This window comes from Mustelus asterias, unplaced genomic scaffold, assembly GCF_964213995.1.
Source record: "Mustelus asterias unplaced genomic scaffold, sMusAst1.hap1.1 HAP1_SCAFFOLD_2743, whole genome shotgun sequence".
Lineage (NCBI taxonomy): Eukaryota > Metazoa > Chordata > Chondrichthyes > Carcharhiniformes > Triakidae > Mustelus > Mustelus asterias.
The window spans coordinates 1-22,313 of NW_027592688.1; the positions used below are offsets into that span (position 1 = coordinate 1).

At 49.7% G+C, this 22,313-nt stretch overlaps 1 protein-coding gene across 1 annotated transcript in view; it reads right to left on the minus strand.

The window, feature by feature from the left end:
- Positions 1-1,029: 1,029 nt before the first annotated feature.
- Positions 1,030-22,313, minus strand: part of LOC144489986 (MAP kinase-activating death domain protein-like) — a gene marked incomplete at both ends in the record, with an annotated part of 35,325 nt that continues 14,041 nt past the window's right edge. Inside the window, 5 exons of the mRNA XM_078207810.1 lie at positions 1,030-1,136; positions 10,634-10,706; positions 10,866-11,030; positions 20,464-20,571; positions 21,044-21,154. Of these exons, the coding sequence (XP_078063936.1) occupies positions 1,030-1,136; positions 10,634-10,706; positions 10,866-11,030; positions 20,464-20,571; positions 21,044-21,154 (564 nt within the window). The remainder of the gene's footprint in view (positions 1,137-10,633; positions 10,707-10,865; positions 11,031-20,463; positions 20,572-21,043; positions 21,155-22,313) is intronic.

Here is a 22,313-nt window from a genome sequence, read left to right on the forward strand (position 1 = left end):
CCCACTGCCTGTATCCACCCCCATGCCCATACTCCTTGATCCCCCATCCATACCCACCGCCCACCCCCGCTGTCCGGATCCACCCCCTATCCGTATTCACGGATTCCCCCCTGATTGCCCACCTCCAACTGCCCCTGCCTGGACCTACTGCCTCCCAACCTCAACTTATACCCACTGCCCATACCCAAACTTCACCAGTTAGATCAACAGCACTTTTCTCAACCCGCCCTGCACCCCTCACCCTTATTCCACCTCCAACATCCCACCCTTTGGGAACTGGACCAGGAAAGCTGGCAGGAGCTGGTAGGTTTACAGGGAGCTGTGGTGTGCAGCTTGATTACAGGGTCCCCAGCTCATTCCAGGCTGCTGTCCGACCGGTGACCCTTATACACACCTGGCTCCACAGAGAGCTCAAGTGGAAGGAAGTCAGTCAGTTTAAGATACATACATGCACATGTGTATGAGAGAAGTGAAGGATGGAAAGGGGGTGGAGTGGGTGGGGGGGGAGAAAGATTTGGATTTGAACCTCCAAGAGCTGTGAGCTCCCTCTCCAGGCAGCATAGGATCAATACACAGCAATATCATGGCCACCGAGAGAGGAGCCGGGCACCAAAGTCAGCTGGAAGCTGCTAGCAGAGGTTTGATGGAAGCTTGCAGTTAAGGACCATGACTTGAGAGTGCAGAACAAACAGATCCTTTATCTTGACTGTATATTTGAAGAAGAAACTTACCCTTTCATCAATCTAAAGACTGTAAAGAAGTAATTAAATCAACCAAGAACATTGAACAAGCAAAAGAGCTTGAGCCTACAGGCTAGCCCAGTGGTAAACCAAACATGCAGACATACACAGCACACTAAAATCACAGCACCGCAATGTCAAAACCTCTTCTGTACTCGTACAGCAACAGAAATCAAAAAGGGAACAACACCGAGCAAATGAAACTGATCACGGACAAATGCTCCGTCACCCGGATGAAGCCTCAAGCTGGTTCCCCACCTGGTTCCCCTCTCGCAGTCAACCCCCCTACCTGGCTCTGCATAAACTTCAGATTGATCCCTTCCAGGGTCACCTGCAGCAAGCCACCGTCACCTGTCTTCATATCCTGAACTGGGAACTCGCCTCCAAGCTCAGGACCTGCATTGAAACACCACAAGGACAGCAGTGAGATGGACAGCTCAAAGTACAATAAGTAAGAACCAAGTCAAATTCTATCCTGCACTTAACCTGAGGATGTCACAGCGCACTTTACAGTCAAAGAAGAACATTTGAAATGTAGACACAGAAGAACATAAGAAATAGGAGCAGGGGACTGCCATTCGGCCCCTCACACCTGCTCCACCATTCAAGTAGATCCTAGCTGGTCTTCTCCTCAACTCCATTTTCCCACCTGGTCACCATATCCTTTGATGTCTTTAATATCTAGAAATCTATCAGTCTTGAGTATATACACTGACTGAGCCGCCACAGCTTCCTGGGGTAGAGAATTCCGGAGCTTTACTACCCTCTGAGTGAAGAAATTCCTCCTTATCTCAGTCCTACATGGCCTTTCCCTTATTCTGCGACTGCGTCCCCTGGTTCTACACACCCCCCCTGCAGCCAGGAAGCATCCTTCCTGGGTCGACCCTGTTGAGCCCTGGAAGAATTTTCTAAGTTTCAATGAGGTTGCCTCTCATTCTTTCAAACTCTAAAGAATACAGACCCAGACTCCTCAATCCCTCCTCATACAACAATCCTGCCTTCCCAGGAATCAGTCTGGTGAACTTTTGTTGCATTCCATCTATGGAAAGTATATCCTCCTTTAGTTGAGATCAAAACTGTACACATACTCCAGATGTGTTCTCACCATGGCTCTACACAAGCTATCTTTACTCCTTTTCAAATCCTCTTGCAATAAAGACCAATGTTCCATTTGTCTTCCTAACTGCTTGCTGCACCTGCATGTTAGTGACTCATGAACAAGAGCACCCAGGTCTCTTTGGACATTAACACTTCCCAGTTTCACACCATTGAAGATATACTCTGCATTTCTGTTTTTACTACCAAAGTGGATCACCTCATTTCCTGCTCACTTAGCCTCTCCAAATTTCTTTGCATTCCCCTCACAACTTACATTTTTACCTAGTTTTGTCTCATCTGCAAAACTGAAAACATTACATTTAATCCCTACATTCAAATCATTGATATAGATTGTGAATAGACAGGGCCCAAGCACTGATCATTATGGTACCCCACCAGCCATAGCCTGCCAACCTGAAAATATCCCATGTATTCTTACTCTGCTCTCTGTCCATTAACTAGTTCTTGATCCATGCCAGTTTAGTCCCCAAATTCCACGTGTTCCAATTTAGTTTATTAACTTCTTGTGTGGGACCTCATGAAAAACATTCTGAAAATCTAGATATATTACATACACCAATTCCCCCTTATCCATTCTGCGAGTAACATTCTCAAAAACACCAACACGTTTGTTAAACATGATTTCCCTTTTATAAACCCATGTTGACTCTGTCCAATGGTATGATTATCTTGTTACTACATCTTTTATTATAGGTGCTGACCCTCTGACAGTGCAGCACTCCCTCAGTGCTGACCCTCCGATAGCGCAGCACTCCCTCAGTGCTGACCCTCTGACAGCGCAGCACTCCCTCAGTACTGACCCTCTGACAGTGCAGCACTCCCTCAGTGCTGACCCTCCGATAGCGCAGCACTCCCTCAGTGCTGACCCTCTGACAGCGCAGCACTCCCTCAGTACTGACCCTCTGACAGTGCAGCACTCCCTCAGTGCTGACCCTCTGACAGTGCAGCACTCCCTCAGTGCTGACCCTCTGACAGCGCAGCACTCCCTCAGTACTGACCCTCTGACAGTGCAGCACTCCCTCAGTGCTGACCCTCTGACAGTGTAGCACTCCCTCAGTGCTGACCCTCTGACTGCACAGCACTCCCTCAGTAATGACCCTCTGACCGCACAGCACTCCCTCAGTGCTGACCCTCTGACAGCGCAGCACTCCCTCAGTACTGACCCTCTGACCGCACAGCACTCCCTCAGTGCTGACCCTCTGACAGCGCAGCACTCCCTCAGTACTGACCCTCCGACAGCGCAGCACTCCCTCAGTGTGAACCTCCGACAGCGCAGCACTCCCTCAGTGTGAACCTCCGACAGCGCAGCACTCCCTCAGTGCTGACCCTCTGACAGCGCAGCACTCCCTCAGTACTGACCCTCTGACAGCGCAGCACTCCCTCAGTGTGAACCTCCGACAGCGCAGTACTCCCTCAGAACTGACCTCCGACAGCGCAGCACTCCCTCAGTGCTGACCCTCCGACAGCGCAACACTCCCTCAGTGTGAACCTCCGACAGCGCAGCACTCACTCAGTGTGAACCTCCGACAGCGCAGTACTCCCTCAGTGTGAACCTCCGACAGCGCAGCACTCCCTCAGTGTGAACCTCCGACAGCGCAGCACTCCCTCAGTGTGAACCTCCGACAGCGCAGCACTCACTCAGTGTGAACCTCCGACAGCGCAGCACTCACTCAGTACTGACCCTCTGACAGTGCAGCATTCCCTCAGTACTGACCCTCTGACAGTGCAGCACTCCCTCAGTGTGAACCTCCGACAGCGCAGCACTCCCTCAGTGCTGACCCTCTGACAGCGCAGTACTCCCTCAGTGTGAACCTCCGACAGCGCAGCACTCCCTCAGTACTGACCCTCCGACAGCGCAGTACTCCCTCAGTGTGAACCTCCGACAGCGCAGCACTCCCTCAGTACTGACCCTCCGACAGCGCAGTACTCCCTCAGTGTGAACCTCCGACAGCGCAGCACTCCCTCAGTACTGACCCTCCGACAGCGCAGTACTCCCTCAGTACTGACCCTCCGACAGCGCAGTACTCCCTCAGTGTGAACCTCCGACAGTGCAGCACTCCCTCAGTACTGACCCTCCGACAGCGCAGCACTCCCTCAGTACTGACCCTCCGACAGCGCAGTACTCCCTCAGTGCTGACCCTCTGACAGCGCAGCACTCCCTCAGTACTGACCCTCCGACAGCGCAGCACTCCCTCAGTGCTGACCCTCCGACAGCGCAGCACTCCCTCAGTGTGAACCTCCGACAGCGCAGTACTCCCTCAGTGCTGACCCTCCGACAGCGCAGCACTCCCTCAGTGCTGACCCTCCGACAGCGCAGCACTCCCTCAGTGCTGACCCTCCGACAGCGCAGCACTCCCTCAGTGCTGACCCTCCGACAGCGCAGCACTCCCTCAGTGCTGACCCTCCGACAGCGCAGCACTCCCTCAGTGCTGACCCTCCGACAGCGCAGCACTCCCTCAGTGCTGACCCTCCGACAGCGCAGCACTCACTCAGTGTGAACCTCCGACAGCGCAGCACTCACTCAGTGCTGACCCTCCGACAGCGCAGCACTCCCTCAGTGCTGACCCTCCGACAGCGCAGCACTCCCTCAGTGTGAACCTCCGACAGCGCAGCACTCCCTCAGTGCTGACCCTCCGACAGCGCAGCACTCCCTCAGTGCTGACCCTCCGACAGCGCACCACTCACTCAGTGCTGACCGTCCGACAGCGCAGCACTCCCTCAGTGCTGACCCTCCGACAGCGCAGCACTCACTCAGTGTGAACCTCCGACAGCGCAGCACTCCCTCAGTGCTGACCCTCCGACAGCGCAGCACTCCCTCAGTGTGAACCTCCGACAGCGCAGCACTCCCTCAGTGCTGACCCTCTGACAGTGCAGCACTCCCTCAGTGTGAACCTCCGACAGCGCAGCACTCCCTCAGTGCTGACCCTCCGACAGCGCAGCACTCCCTCAGTGTGAACCTCCGACAGCGCAGCACTCCCTCAGTGCTGACCCTCCGACAGCGCAGCACTCCCTCAGTGCTGACCCTCTGACAGTGCAGCACTCCCTCAGTACTGACCCTCCGACAGCGCAGCACTCCCTCAGTGCTGACCCTCCGACAGCGCAGCACTCCCTCAGTGCTGACCCTCCGACAGCGCAGCACTCCCTCAGTGCTGACCCTCCGACAGCGCAGCACTCCCTCAGTGTGAACCTCCGACAGCGCAGCACTCCCTCAGTGCTGACCGTCCGACAGCGCAGCACTCCCTCAGTGCTGACCCTCCGACAGCGCAGCACTCCCTCAGTGTGAACCTCCGACAGCGCAGCACTCCCTCAGTGTGAACCTCCGACAACGCAGCACTCCCTCAGTGTGAACCTCCGACAGCGCAGCACTCCCTCAGTGTGAACCTCCGACAGCGCAGCACTCCCTCAGTGCTGAACCTCCGACAGCGCAGCACTCCCTCAGTGTGAACCTCCGACAGCGCAGCACTCCCTCAGTGTGAACCTCCGACAGCGCAGCACTCCCTCAGTGCTGACCCTCCGACAGCGCAGCACTCCCTCAGTGTGAACCTCCGACAGCGCAGCACTCCCTCAGTGTGAACCTCCGACAGCGCAGCACTCCCTCAGTGCTGACCCTCCGACAGCGCAGCACTCCCTCAGTGTGAACCTCCGACAGTGCAGCACTCCCTCAGTACTGACCCTCCGACAGCGCAGCACTCCCTCAGTACTGACCCTCCGACAGCGCAGTACTCCCTCAGTGCTGACCCTCTGACAGCGCAGCACTCCCTCAGTACTGACCCTCCGACAGCGCAGCACTCCCTCAGTGCTGACCCTCCGACAGCGCAGCACTCCCTCAGTGTGAACCTCCGACAGCGCAGTACTCCCTCAGTGCTGACCCTCCGACAGCGCAGCACTCCCTCAGTGCTGACCCTCCGACAGCGCAGCACTCCCTCAGTGCTGACCCTCCGACAGCGCAGCACTCCCTCAGTGCTGACCCTCCGACAGCGCAGCACTCCCTCAGTGCTGACCCTCCGACAGCGCAGCACTCCCTCAGTGCTGACCCTCCGACAGCGCAGCACTCCCTCAGTGTGAACCTCCGACAGCGCAGTACTCCCTCAGTGCTGACCCTCCGACAGCGCAGCACTCCCTCAGTGCTGACCCTCCGACAGCGCAGCACTCCCTCAGTGCTGACCCTCCGACAGCGCAGCACTCCCTCAGTGCTGACCCTCCGACAGCGCAGCACTCCCTCAGTGCTGACCCTCCGACAGCGCAGCACTCCCTCAGTGCTGACCCTCCGACAGCGCAGCACTCCCTCAGTGCTGACCCTCCGACAGCGCAGCACTCACTCAGTGTGAACCTCCGACAGCGCAGCACTCACTCAGTGCTGACCCTCCGACAGCGCAGCACTCCCTCAGTGCTGACCCTCCGACAGCGCAGCACTCCCTCAGTGTGAACCTCCGACAGCGCAGCACTCCCTCAGTGCTGACCCTCCGACAGCGCAGCACTCCCTCAGTGCTGACCCTCCGACAGCGCACCACTCACTCAGTGCTGACCGTCCGACAGCGCAGCACTCCCTCAGTGCTGACCCTCCGACAGCGCAGCACTCACTCAGTGTGAACCTCCGACAGCGCAGCACTCCCTCAGTGCTGACCCTCCGACAGCGCAGCACTCCCTCAGTGTGAACCTCCGACAGCGCAGCACTCCCTCAGTGCTGACCCTCTGACAGTGCAGCACTCCCTCAGTGTGAACCTCCGACAGCGCAGCACTCCCTCAGTGCTGACCCTCCGACAGCGCAGCACTCCCTCAGTGTGAACCTCCGACAGCGCAGCACTCCCTCAGTGCTGACCCTCCAACAGCGCAGCACTCCCTCAGTGCTGACCCTCTGACAGTGCAGCACTCCCTCAGTACTGACCCTCCGACAGCGCAGCACTCCCTCAGTGCTGACCCTCCGACAGCGCAGCACTCCCTCAGTGCTGACCCTCCGACAGCGCAGCACTCCCTCAGTGCTGACCCTCCGACAGCGCAGCACTCCCTCAGTGTGAACCTCCGACAGCGCAGCACTCCCTCAGTGTGAACCTCCGACAGCGCAGCACTCCCTCAGTGTGAACCTCCGACAACGCAGCACTCCCTCAGTGTGAACCTCCGACAGCGCAGCACTCCCTCAGTGCTGAACCTCCGACAGCGCAGCACTCCCTCAGTGTGAACCTCCGACAGCGCAGCACTCCCTCAGTGTGAACCTCCGACAGCGCAGCACTCCCTCAGTGCTGACCCTCCGACAGCGCAGCACTCCCTCAGTGTGAACCTCCGACAGCGCAGCACTCCCTCAGTGTGAACCTCCGACAGCGCAGCACTCCCTCAGTGCTGACCCTCCGACAGCGCAGCACTCCCTCAGTGTGAACCTCCGACAGCGCAGCACTCCCTCAGTGCTGAACTGAAGACAGAAGACAGAGGGTGGTAGTGGAAGGGTCTTTTTCCAGCTGGAGGCCTGTGACTAGTGGTGTTCCGCAGGGCTCTGTATTGGGACCTCTGCTGTTTGTGATATATATAAATGATCTGGAAGAAGGTGTAACTGGGGTGATCAGTAAGTTTGCGGACGACACAAAATTGGCAGGACTTGCAGATAGTGAGGAGCATTGTCAGAAGCTACAGAAGGATATAGATAGGCTGGAAATTTGGGCAAAGAAATGGCAGATGGAGTTCAATCCTGATAAATGCGAAGTGATGCATTTTGGTAGAAATAATGTAGGGAGGAGCTATATGATAAATGGCAGAACCATAAAGGGTGTAGATACGCAGAGGGACCTGGGTGTGCAAGTCCACAGATCCTTGAAAGTGACGTCACAGGTGGAGAAGACGGTGAAGAAGACATATGGCATGCTTGCCTTTATAGGACGGGGCATAGAGTATAAAAGTTGGGGTCTGATGTTGCAGATGTATAGAACGTTGGTTCGGCCGCATTTGGAATACTGTGTCCAGTTCTGGTCGCCACACTACCAGAAGGACGTGGAGGCTTTGGAGAGAGTACAGAGGAGGTTTACCAGGAAGTTACCTGGTATGGAGGGGCTTAGTTATGAGGAGAGATTGGGTAAACTGGGGTTGTTCTCCCTGGAAAGACGGAGGATGAGGGGAGACTTAATAGAGGTGTATAAAATTATGAAAGGCATAGATAGGGTGAACGGTGGGAAGCTTTTCCCCAGGTCGGTGGTGACGTTCACGAGGGGTCATAGGTTCAAGGTGAAGGGGGGGGAGGTTTAACACAGATATCAGTCGGACATATTTTACACAGAGGGTGGTGGGGGCCTGGAATGCGCTGCCAGGCAAGGTGGTGGAGGCGGACACACTGGGAACGTTTAAGACTTATCTAGACAGCCATATGAACGGAGTGGGAATGGAGGGATACAAAAGAATGGTCTAGTTTGGACCAGGGAGCGGCGCGGGCTTGGAGGGCCTGTTCCTGTGCTGTATTGTTCTTTGTTTGTTCTTTGACCCTCCGACAGCGCAGCATTCCCTCAGCGTGACCCTCCGACAGCGCAGCACTCCCTCAGTGCTGAACCTCCGACAGCGCAGCTCTTCCTCAGTATTGGGCACTAAGTACCAGCCAATGAACTAATGGTAAGGGATGTCAAGTTGACTCATATGACTCAATTCAACATTAGGCTCAAGAGGGAGAAGGGCGAGTGACGAAACAATATGTGTAAGGATGGCTTTGAAGGTAGACTGAATGGAACTGTTAATGGGTGAAACTACAGAAGAACAATAGGAGGCAAGTATTTGAAGGCCCCTAGGCAACGAGGTGGTCTGTTGCACAACTTAGGTGTCTTCCTTTTAGTTTTATACCTCTCATTCTCTCTTGTTGACCAAAGTGTAAAGTGTCAGGGGTAAGTTTTTCACTCAGAGGGTGGTGGGTGAGTGGAATCGGCTGCCGTCAGTGGCAGTGGAGGCAAACTCAATAGGGTCTTTTAAGAGACTTCTGGATAAGTACATGGAACTTAATAGGATTGAGGATTATAGGTAAGTCTATTTGTAAGCCTAGGTAGGTAGGGACACGACCGGTGAAACTTGTGGGCCGAAGGGCCTGTTTGTGCTGTAGTTTTTCTATGTTCTATATTCTATCCCATGGTCTGGGGGAACATCAAGAATTGCAACAAAATACTAATAAAATCTTAAGAATTGCAAAAAAGCTCAAGGATAAACTTGAGGGATATAAAGGATAACAAACAGCTGAAGAGAAAGAGTGTGATTCAGGGTAATATGAGGGTCCCTCAATAGTCAGATGCATGTGTTCTAAATAACTACTTTCCACCAGTATTGAGATGAGAGGATGAATTTAATTCATTACGTCTGTTTGTGCAATGTCAGTTGGCAGTCTATGGAGGTTGCAGGATGTTTCAATGCTGTTACAGTAACGAGGGTGGGACCCAATCCAAGTGTGTTGATAGGTTCCTGAGATAAGTTCAAGGGTCAGTCAATTTTAGTCAGACAAAGTGAGGAGCAGAGAGAAGAGGCTTCATGCAGTTGAAGTGCTGCAGTTAGCCAGGGTGCTGCGGCTAGAACATAGAGCATAGAACAGTACAGCACAGAACAGGCCCTTTGGCCCATGATGTTGTGCCGAGCTTTATCTGAAACCAAGATCAAGCTATCCCACTCCCTATCATCCTAGTGTGCTCCATGTGCCTATCCAATAACCGCTTAAATGTTCCTCAAGTGTCTGACTCCACTATCACTGCAGGCAGTCCATTCCACACCCCAACCACTCTCTGCGTAAAGAACCTACCTCTGATATCCTTCCTATATTTCCCACCATGAACCCTATAGTTATGCCCCCTTGTAATAGCTCCATCCACCCGAGGAAATAGTCTTTGAATGTTCACTTTGAACGGCTAGCCGGGTGAAGCCCTGAGAGCCATTTACAGTTTGGTGTAAGCCAAGGAGATTGAAGGCTGATGAAATCCAGGAGCAGTCCCAGCCCAGTGAAGCTAGCCAGTCATTAAAGAGTTGATACTTGTAGAACATCTAATTCTGTGAGCATTAGGGGTAGATCAAATATTGGACAAAATTTAAAAACCAGCAAAGAATGACTTTGAAACTAAAAAAGTGGGAGAATTAGCATTCGATAGAAAGCTAGCTAGAAATATAAAAACAGGTACAAAGAGTTTCAACAAATGTTTAAACATGGAATGAGTGTCGCTCCTCTGGAGTGAGAGACTTGGGAATTAATAATGGGAAATAAGAAAATGGCAGACACAGTGAACAGATATTTTGTTTGTCTTCCATGCAGAAAACAGAAATAACATCCCCAGAAATACCTGTGAATCAGGTGAACGAGAGGGAGCAACTTAAAACAATCATCACCAGTGAAAGAGCACTGAGAAAACTGTTAGAACAAGGTGCTGCCAAATTCCCAGCACCTGATAGGCTGCATCATAGAGTCTTAAAGTGAACGGCTGCTGAGAGAGAAAATCCATTGGTTGTAATTTGTCAAAATTGTTTAGATTCTAACAGCCCCATCAGGTGTGTCATAGGAATATTGAGGAAATCTTTTATAATGGAGGTTATAACTGGGCACTTTGAAAATTTCAATGCAATCAGGCAGAGTCAACATGGTTTTGTTCAAAGGAAACAATATTTGACTGATTGATTTGAGTGTGTGAAGGCATGTACACCCTCCCCTGTCAGGCGTGCACATCCTCCCCGGTCAGTGTGTGAAGGCGTGAACACACACTGGCATTACAGCACAGAGTGAGGTTGTTAACTTACTCATCCATGCTGATGTTTACATACTAATAACACTGGCAATATACCTGGTTTTATGCTCTGTTGTCTTGCAGCTGCACGCTCCATACTGTCCTTCACACAGTAGTACAACTCGCGACACTGCCAAAAAGAAACCCACACAATAAATCGTTCTAAATACATTCAGGGATGGGGAGTTCAAGTGACATGGCAGGATTGGGGAAGGAGGTAACAGACAGAGATACCAGAGACAGACAGCAAACAACCATCCGAGGGCTGATCCAGGGATAGTACTTGTACCTTCTTGGTGTAGAATTTGTTGAGCTGGGTCTCCTGGCCGTTGCGTCTCCACAGACACAGGACCTTGGTTTTAGGACAGTATGTCATGTTAATGAGTTTCTCGTACCACCAACGCTCGTAGACAGTCCCGATATTACTGCGTAGCACAATGCAGTCATCACAAACCTATTAAACATAAGAAGCACATGGTGCTAGAGCAAGCCCAGTGAAGTACAACCACAGCACAGACAACAACTACAGTCCCCTCACCCCCAAAACACTAGCAATAATGCACTATTATGTTCCATACACAACTAGTGGCAGAGGAACCATGAGAGATATTATGAGGAAGGGATAGATAGAGAGAAACCATTTCTGCTGATGGAGTTCAGGACTGGGAAGTGAAATTTAAAAATTAGAGCCAGACCTTCAGGGAGTGAAATTAGGTATCATTTCAACACACAAGTCATGGGAGGAGTTTGAAACGCTCATCCACAAACAGCAACTGATGCTGGATAAAATGTTCATTTTAAATCTGAGACTGATAGATTTTAGACGATACGGGGCAAACGCAGGGATATGGAATTAGATGACAGATCAACCATGCTCAAATCAAATGGTAGAACAGGCACGAGGGGCTGAATGACCTCCACCTGTTTCTAGTAAGGATTGTACCAAAACAGCAGTGAGCAGGTTTTAAGAACCAACAAAGTTTTAAAAACCAAGAAGAGATTATTATAAAAATAATAGAGGGAGAAGATACACTATGAGGGTAAACTAGAAAATGTTATAAAAATGGACAGCAAGAGCTTCTTTAAAAGTATAAAAAGAAAGAGGCCAAAGTGAACATGGGCCCCTTAGAGAATGGTATTGGGGAAATAATAATGGGGAACCAGGAAATGGCAGAGGAGTTAAATAAATACTTGGAGAATGATAGGTCTGGCCCAAAAGTTAAATTTTGAAATTGGGATAAGGCCAATTTTGATGATATTAGACAGGAACGTTCGAAAGTTGATTGGGGGTGTCTGTTGGCAGGCAAAGAGATGTCTGGTAAGTGTGAAGCTTTTAAAAGTGTGTTAACCAGGGTGCAGACTAAGCTTGTTCCTCTTCATAGAAGAAATCATAGAAACCCTACAGTGCAGAAGGAGGCCATTCGGCCCATCGAGTCTGCACCGACCACAATCCCACCCAGGCCCTACCCCCACATATTTACCCGCTAATCCCTCTAACCTACGCATCCCAGGACTCTAAGGGGCAATTTTTAACCTGGCCAATCAACCTAACCCGCACATCTTTGGACTGTGGGAGGAAACCGGAGCACCCGGAGGAAACCCACGCTCTTAGAGTGAAGGGCAAGGCTGGTAGCAGTAGAGAACCCTGGATGACTCGGGATATTGAGGCACTGGTCAAAAATAAGAAGGCGGCATATGACATGCACAGGCAGCTGGGATCAAGTGGATCCACTGAAGAGTATAGAGGTCTTTGGAGTAGAATTGAAAGAGAAATCAGGAAAGCAAAAAGGGGACATGAGTTGCTTTGGCAGATAAGGCAAAGGAAAATCTAAAGAGCTTCTACAAATACATAAAGGTCAAAAGAGTAACAAGGGAGAAAATAGAGCCTCTTCTTTTTTGATATGTTTATTGAAAATGTTATATTTTACATAACAAACAAACACAGATACAGATCCACACAGTGCCCGCGTGTACATTCCAACACGACTGGGTACAGGGCTCCCCATGGCCAGGCGACAAGCCTCTGGTACCCCAGGCACCCACCCTGCCCAAGTCCCGTCTAATTGCACGGGGCGGCACGGTAGCACAGTGGTTAGCACTGCTGCTTCACAGCTCCAGGGTCCCGGGTTCGATTCCCGGCTCGGGTCACTGTCTGTGTGGAGTTTGCACATTCTCCTCGTGTCTGCGTGGGTTTCCTCCGGGTGCTCCGGTTTCCTCCCACAGTCCAAAGATGTGCGGGTTAGGTTGATTGGCCAGGTTAAAAATTGCCCCTTAGACTCCTGAGATGCGTAGGTTAGAGGGATTAGCGGGTAAAATATGTGGGGGTCGGGCCTGGGTGGGATTGTGGTCGGTGCAGACTCGATGGGCCGAATGGCCTCCTTCTGCACTGTAGGGATTCTATGAAAAAAAAAATAATGACGGTAATAATATAAAAACAAAAAGGCAGAGAAACGCTGCTGGAGAACCAATTGAGCGTCCATTCAGCCCAGGCTATAAACTAGCGAGCAGAGAAAAGAAAGAGAGACAGAGAAAGAGAAAGAAGAAAGAGAGTGAGAGGGAAAATAGAAAAGTTCTCATGTTGGTCCTCACACCTCGGCAGGGTGGGCAGGTGTACTCAGGTGAAGGGCCAGGGCACGTCCACCAATCGGTGGAGGAGGGGTCCTGGGGCCATCGGGTAGCTGCTCACCCGGCTCCAACTGCAGCATCCTAACATGCGCGATAAATGGTTGCCAGGTCTTATAGAACCGAGCAGTGGACCCATGTAGCCTGCACCTCATCTTCTCCAGCTTAAGGGTATCTACCACCTTCCTTCACCCACTGTGAGTGCGTCAGGGGTGCACCCGATTTCCACCTAAACAGGATTAGTCGTCTTGCCAGGAGTGTGGTGAAAGCTACAAAATCCACTTGGAATTTCGGCAGCAGCGGATTTAAAGGCACGACCCCAAACAAGGCAGCCTGGGGGGATGCACTTGTGTCCCAATCTAGCATTGCCGCAATCGTCTCAAATATCGATGTCCAGTAGTTATACAGTGATGGGCAAGCCCAGAACATATGTGAGAGGGAAGCGGGAGCTTGCTGGCACCGTTCACAAATAGGGCTTGTGCCTGGCTACATTCTAGAGAGTCTAACCCTAGTTATATACGCTCTGTGAAGGAGTTTACATTGTATCACACCCAGCTTGGCACATATTGAGGAGGAGTGTCCTCGATGCAGCACCATGTCCCAATCCTCCTCCGAGAACTCCCCCAGATCTCGTTCTCATAAAGATTTAACCACTGACAGAGAGTTTTGTTGGGACAGAATTTGAGAATAAAGAACAGAAATGATACCACGCATAGTAATAGAAGGCACTAAGATGATGTCAATGGGGGCATGAGGTGGGAGCACCGGAAATTGGGAGTCTGCCCTACGCACAAAGTCTTGAATTTGCAAATATCTGAAAAAGTGCGTTGCAGGTAAAGCAAACTTATCCACCACCTGTTGGAATGCCGCAAACACGCCGTCCACATACACGTCCCAGAATGTTCTGATCCTGTGCTTGACCCATATATTGAAGGCACCATCCAAAACAGACAGAGGAAAAATTGGGTGGCCAATGGGTGGCCTGGACAGCGGCCAGGCCTGAAACCCAAAGTGGCGTCCAAATTCTAAGAGTTGACTTGACAAGTGCACTCCTAGTATGCTGGGAGGAGGGAAAATTTACTGGGGAACATATCAAGGCAGCCAGGGAAGATGGAGCACAGGAGGAGGATTCTAACTGCAGCCAACAAGGAACCTCCAGTTGCCTCTCTCTCTGCATCCTCTTCCCCCCGCATGTGCCCTCCCGAACAGAGCACCTATGCCTCCAACATCTCCTTGTCACGGCACCTTCGCATGGGACACGATCTCCACCTCCATTCCCATCACGGTCACAGGCGCTATAACCTGAAAAGGTCTGTAGAAATACCAAACTCTTAACACTTAACCTAACGGCCGCAAAACCCATTACCCTTTCCTGGCCGACAATTCGATCCGGGTATAGCAAGCAGGTTCATAAAAAAACAAATACCAGTTTACATCCGCCGTGCGGTCGCCCGATTTAAAAGTCTGCTCCACAAATTTCATCACCGCCGCCGGAGCCGTGAACTTGTGCTCGGTTCAATTGTTGTGAGTCATAGAAATCATAGAAACCCTACAGTGCAGAAGGAGGCCATTCGGCCCATCGAGTCTGCACCGACCACAATCCTACCCAGGCCCTAGCCCCACATATTTACCCGCTAATCCCTCTAACCTACGCATCTCAGGACTCTAAGGGGCAATTTTTAGCATGGCCAATCAACCTAACCCGCACATCTTTGGACTGTGGGAGGAAACCGGAGCACCCGGAGAAAACCCACGCAGACACGAGGAAAATGTGCAAACTCCACACAGACAGTGACCCGAGCCGGGAATCGAACCTGGGACCCTGGAGCTGTGAAGCAGCAGTGCTAACCACTGTGCTACCGTGCCGCCATCCAAAACAGGCTGGAAAGCGAAGCCCAAACCTGACCCCAAGACAGTCACACAGAAGTCGTTTGACATCAGCGAAGGCCGCCTTCTCCTTGCCACCGCCGGGGTAAAATCTGGAAATATCAACAGCTTATTTTCCTGGTACTTCAGAGTGGTAGCCTGTGCTGCTTGCCGCAGGATTCTGTTTTGTGCTGAGGTGTAATGTACTCATGCAATAATGGGCCGAGGAGCTTCTCCTGGTCTGGGTTTTGCCCGTAACATTCTGTGCGCACGATCCAGAAGCGGCTCATCCTCAAGTTCCAGCACATTCTTCAATAGCCCGACGACAAAGCCTGTGATATTTGGGCCCTCAATTCCCTCCGGAAGGCCTATCAGATGGATGGCCTATCAGATGGTCCAACTTACTGTCCACTCTTTGCATGGCTTCCATAATAGCTTCCCCTGTCCTTTTGCTCAGCATCCTCTGTTCAGGGATCCCTCCAGGAGAGCATGGTGGGGACCCCCCCCCCCCTCTGCCCCTGTGGTCGCACTCTTCGATTTTGGTTTGCCTCCTGCCATTTTGCCACTGCCAGTGCCTGTGGGCTTACCCATTTCCTCCAGCCTGAAGTGCTATTTCTTAGTCCATGTATCAAGCTGACTCGCTGTTCGATCTACCAGAGTTCTTACATGGATTGCTTTTCATCTTACTTCACCCTTAACTGGCCGAACAGAAGCAGCAAAGGGTTCCCAGCCGAGCTGCAAGTTGCAGCTCTTCTCCCTCACTTTAATTCACCCTTGGTTGGGTGAAAAAAGGAACAGCACAGTGTACCCAGGTTGATCTGACAGTTGCAGATTTTATGACACAGGAGTTCTTCCCTGGGCTGCCCCCCACCCTAAAACAATTCACACTTGACTGAGTGACAAAACTACAAGATGGTTCCAGGCTGAACTGCAAGTCCCAACAAGCCCCTCATTGAGCTCTAGCTGCAAAAAAAGCAATCCAAAAATAGAAATAGCAGCTTGCAATTTGCAGCAGGAGCTCGGTGGCTCCTGCTTCCCACTTTCATTCACCCTTTGGGTGAAAAAAGAAGAGAGTTTGCAGACTGAGCTGAAATCCACAGCCCCTCCCCCGCTGAGCACACACAGTAAATTCCAAATGGCAGGAAGGAATCTAAAAATAACCCTTTCCAGCTAGACTCTCTTTGCAACTGCACTCCAGGTATGTTTAAAGCTTGCTTGATGTACATTAATCTCTCTCCAGACCTCAACAAACAGCAGGATTTCAAGAAGGATCTTGCCACCTGTGGATCATGCTTCCTCTCACACCAACGCCATCTTTGATTCCTGAAAATAGGGCCTCTTAAGCATCAACAAGGTCATCTATGTGCAGATCCACAAGAGATGGTGAGATCCTAAATGAATATTTCTCATCAGTATTCACTGTTGGGAAAGGTATGGATGTTAGGGAACTTGGGGAAATAAATAGTGATGTCTTGAGGAGTGTACATATTACAGAGGTGGTAGTGCTGGAAGTCTTAAAGCGCATCAAGGTAGATCAATTTCCGGGCCCTGATGAAATGGATCCTAGGATGTTGTGGAAGGCCAGGGAGGAAATTGCGGGTCCCCTAGCAGAGACATTTGAATCATTGACAGCGACAGGTGAGGTGCCTGAAGATTGGAGGGTGGCAAATGTGCCTTTGTTTAAAAAGGGTTGCAGGGAAAAGCCTGGGAACTACAGAACGGTGAGCCTAATGTCTGTAGTGGGTAAGTTGTTAGAAAGCATTCTGAGAGACAGGATCTACAGACATTTAGAGAGGCAAGGACTGATTAGGGACAGCCTGCATGGCTTTGAGAGTGGAAAATCACGTCTCATGAATTTGAGTTTTTTGAAGGGGTAACCAAGAAGGTAGATGAGGGCAGCGCGGTCGACATTGTCTACATGGACTTTAGCAAGGCTTTTGACAAGGTACCGCATGGTAGGTTGTTGCATCAGGCTAAATCTCACGGGATCCAGGGCGAGGTAGCCAATTGGATACAAATTTGGCTTGACAACAGAAGACAGAGGGTGGGTGTAGAGGGTTGTTTTTCAAACTGGAGGCCTGTGACCAGTGGTGTGCCTCAAGGATCGGTGCTGGGTCCACTGTTATTTGTTATTTATATTAATGATTTGGATGAGAATTTGTGGGGCATGGTTAGTAAATTTGCAAATGACACCAAGATTGGTGGCACAGCAGACAGCGAAGAAGTTTATCTAGGATTGCAACGGGATCTTGATCAATTGGGCCAGTGGGCCAATGAATGGCAGATGGAGTTTAATTTAGATAAATGTGAGGTGATGCATTTTGGTAGATTGAATCGGGGCAGGACTTACTCAGTTAATGGTAGGGCGTTGGTAGGAGTACAGTTTCATAGCTTCTTGAAAGTGGAGTCACAGGTGGACAGAGTGGTGAAGAAGACATTCGGCATGCTTGGTTTCATTGATTAGAACACTGAATACAGGAGTTGGAACGTCTTGTTGAAGTTGTACAAGACATTGGTAAGGTCACGATTGGAATACTGTGCACAGTTCTGGCCACCCTATTACAGAAAGGATATTATTAATCTAGAAAGAGTTTAAAAAAGATTTACTAGGATTCCACCGGGACTTGATGGTTCGAGTTATAACGAGAGGCTGGATAGCCTGGAACTTTTTTCCCTGGAGTGTAGGTGGCTTAGGGGTGATCTTATAGAGGTCTATAAAATAATGAGGGGCATAGATAAGGTAGATAATCAACATATTTTCTAGTAGGGGAGTCTAAAACTAAGGGGTTTAAGGGGAGAGATACAAAAGGGTCCAGAGGGGCAATTTTTTCACACACAGGGTAAATGTCTGGAACAAGCTGCCAGAGGTAGTAGTAGAGGCGGATACAATTTTGTCTTTTAAAAAGCATTTAGACAGTTACATGGGTAAGATGGGTATAATGCAAGCAATTGGGACTAGCTTAGTGGTAAAAACTGGGCAGCCTGGCCAAGTTGGTCTGAAGGGCCTATATCAATGCTGTAAACCTCTATGACTATGATTTTGCATCAGTCTTCACAGTAGAATAGCATTCCAAAAATACTAAATAATCAAGGGGCAAAAGGAGGGGAGGAAATAAATACCATAACTATCACTAGAGGAAGAAGTATGAGGGAATTGGGGCTAAAGGCTGTTAAATTTTCCTGGACCCAATGGGTCCCAGGATATTCAAGGAAATAAGTTCATTTATTAAATTTTATTTATTAGTCACAAGTGGGCTTACATTAACACTGCAATGAAGTTACTGTGAAAATCCCCTAGTTGCCACACTTTGGCGCCTGTTCAGGTACACTGAGGGAGAATTCAACATGGCCAATGCACCTAACCATCACATCTTTCAGACTGTGGGAGAAAACCCACGCAGACATGGGGAGAACGTGCAAACTCCACACAGTCAGTGACCTAAGCTGGGACTCGACCCAGGTCCCTGGCGCTGTGAGGCAGCAGTACGAACCATTGTGCCATCGTGCTGCCAAAGCTGCAGAAATAGTAGATGCACTGGTAGTAATCTTCCAGTTCTGGAATCAAAGATAAAAATTCTGGAAAAGCGCCAGAGGATTGGAAAACTGCCAATATAACATGCTTATTGGGAGGGGAAACAGAGATAGGTGACTATCTTTGGAAGAGCATTTGGAAATACATAATCTAATCAAGCAGAGTCAGTATGGCTTCATGAACGAAAAATCATGCCTGACAAATTTATTAGAATTTTTTGAGGTGGTAATGAGCAGGATTGATAAAGGGGAACCGGTAGATGTAATATACTTGGATTTCCAAAAAACATTCGATGAGGTAGCACACAAAAGACTACTTAATAAGATAAGAGCCCATGATGTTGGGGGTAGAATATTAGCATGGATAGGGGATTGGCTAACTGATAGAAGAGAGTTGGGACAAGAGGGTCATTTTCAGGATGGCAACCTGTTAACCAGTGGAATGCCACAGGGATCAGTGCTGGGGCCACAAAAATAGGTGGGAAGGCGAGTGGTGAGGATAACACAGTTCAGAGGGATATATACAGGTTAGGTGAGTGGACCAAAACCTGGCAGATGGAATATAATGTGGGAAAATGTGAAGTTATGCACTTTGGTTGGAAGAATAAAGGAGCTGAATATTATTTAAATTGGGAAAGACCACAGAAAACTGCAGCGTAGAGGGATTTGGAAGTTATAATACATAAATCGCAAAAAGCTAGCATGCAGATTATAGGAAAGGCAAATGGAATGTCAGCCTTTATTTCAAAGCGAATTGAATATAAAAATAAAGAAGTCTTGCTAAAACTATACCACGCACCAGTTAGACCACACCTGGAATACTGTTCAGTTTTCGTCTCCTTATCTAAGATATACTGGCATTGGAGGCAGTCCAGAGAAGGTTCACTTGGTTGATCCTGGATATGGAGGGATTTTCTTATGAGGAGAGGTTAAGTAAGTGGGGCTTTTACTCATTGGAGTTGAGAAGAATGAGAGGCGACCTTATTGAGACATATTGGATTCTCAGGAGGCTTGGTGGGGTAGATGCTGGGAAGTTGTTTCCTCTTGTGGGAGAGTCTCGGGTTAGAGGGTATAGCCTTAGAAGCATCACTCAGAGGGTAGTGGATCTGCAGAATCTTTTACCGCACAGGTCCGTAGAGGCTGGGTTATTAAATATCTTCAAGGCTAAGATGGAAAGATATTTAATCAGTAAGGGAATGAAGGATTATGGAGATAAGGCAGGAAAGTGGAGTTGAGGATTATCACATCACATCAAATCAGTCATGATCTCATTGAATGGTGATGGGCCGAATGGCCTCGTTCTGCTTCTACAAGTTGTGGCACCCCAGGATTCAGGACTGTACTAAAACACCAGTGAGCAGGGGACCCTAGGATTTAGGACTGTCCTAAAACACCAGTGAGGAGGGGACCCCAGGATTTAGGATTGTCCTAAAACACCAGTGAGGAGGGGACCCCAGGATTCAGGACTGTACTAAAACACCAGTGAGGAGGGGACCCCAGGATTCAGGACTGTACTAAAACACCAGTGAGGAGGGGACCCCAGGATTCAGGACTGTACTAAAACACCAGTGAGGAGGGGGCCCCAGGATTCAGGACTGTACTAAAACACCAGTGAGGAGGGGTCCCATTAAGATTAGAATCATGAATAGCTGCACAAATTTGAAGGTGTTGCATTCAACATGACAATGTGGACAGCACAACAAAGGATCACGTAGCTGAATGTCTCCATATACGTGTGAGCCAAGGACTTTGCTCAGCAAATCTGAGAGCATTATAGGCAAATGAATTATTCTTTGTTACAGGTTCTCAATACAATGATATTTGAGAAAGCCAGGAGGTGTTGATGGTGTAATCATGGCTTCAAATACCTCCATAAAGAAGATTTCACCATTGGTGTCGGTTCCTGCATGCACCACGAATGTCTGCTTCTTGATATGGCGACTGCCGCAGGGTCTGATGTGGAGATCGCGGCTCTCCTGGGAAGCAAATAAAAGCCCATTAATGGAACTGCACCAACACAGGGTAATACCTAAAGTGTGGAATCTGCCAGAGCCAAGGGGTCAATGTGGGAACAGCAAGTCCAGAGAGAGTGGTGTGATCAGGATCGGACACTCCAGCTCCATGTCAAGGAATTTTCTACACACTACAAAATGCCATTTTCATGACCAACACCTCAGCCAGATCTCCTGCACGGAGTCTGTCAGACTGAGTTCTCCCTGCACCTGACCCATTGAAATCCTCCCGTCGTGAGCGAGTCAGTGACTCAAACCTTCATGCTGTGAGTGAGTGTGACTGAAATCCTCCTGTTGTGAGTGTGACTGAAATCCTCCTGTTGTGAGTGTGACTGAAATCCTCCTGTTGTGAGTGTGACTGGAATCTTCCTGCTGGTTTACATGTCTCAAAGGGAAAGATGGAAACCTTTGACAATGATGGGATGGAAATGCTTACCAGGTTCGGGAGACGGTCGAGCAGCTCATTGACCTCCTGACTGTGTACCAGTCCGATATGCGATTTACCCATCAGCCTCCTCACCTTCTTGCGGATGTCATTTTTGTTGACCTATATGTGGATGTGACATCAGTTAACAGACTTGCAACTCTGCATCAACCCCAACAAAACTCCCACAAGAACAGGGTTGCTGCTCTCACCTGATGCTCAAACCTTTCTCTAAAACTAACTTTCAATACAGAAACATCACAACAACTTTCATTGATATAGCACCTTCAATGTAATAAACTATGCCATGATGCCTCACAGGAGTTTTATAAAACAAAATATGACACTGAAGCACACAAGAAATTAGTAAGTAGCTGATCAAAGTCTGGTTTGATAAATTTTAAGGAGGAAAGCTAGTAGGATGGAGAGGTGTAGGGAGAATATTCCAGAGTAGTATCTGGCCAACTGTCAGAATTTACAGCAATGCTGGAATGATTAAATTCAGAAATAGACAAGGGGCTAGTATCAGATGAACCCGGGGCAGCACGGTGGCACAGTGGGTAGCACTGCTGCCTCACAACGCCAGGGACCCGGGTTCGATTCCCAGCTTGGGTCACTGTCTGTGTGGAGCCTGCACGTTCTCCCCGTGTCTGCGTGTGTTTCCTCCGGGTGCTCCGGTTTCTTTCCACAGACCGAAAGATGTGCTGGTTAGGTACATTGGCCATGCTAAATTCTCCCTCAATGTACTCGAACAGGCGCCGGAGAGTGGTGACTAGGGGATTTTCACAGTAACTTCATTGCAGTGTTAATGTAAGCCTACCTGTGACTAATAAATAAAAACTTTAAAAACTTTAAAGCAGATATCCCAGGTTATGGTGCTAGAGGAGATTGCAGAGATTTGAAAACCCCCAAGGTTGAGAATTTTAAAAGCAATACTTTATCTGATCGGTGGCCGATATAGCTCAGAGAGCACAGAGGTGATAGGGGAAAGGAGCTTGGTGCAAGTCAGTCAAAGCAGCACAACATAACGAATAAGAGTAGACCCCCTTGGGCTTAAACTATATCATAGAATTCCTACAGAGTAAAGGAGTCCATTCAGCCCATCGGGTCTGCGTCAACTCTCCAGAAGAACATCCCACCCAGACCCATCCATTGGTTCTGTTTACATTTCCTGTTGCCTCAGAAAAGCAGCCAGCATAATCAAGGACCCCACACACCCTGGACATTCTCTCTTCCACCTTCTTCTGTTGAGAAAAAGATACAAAAGTCTGAGGTCACATAC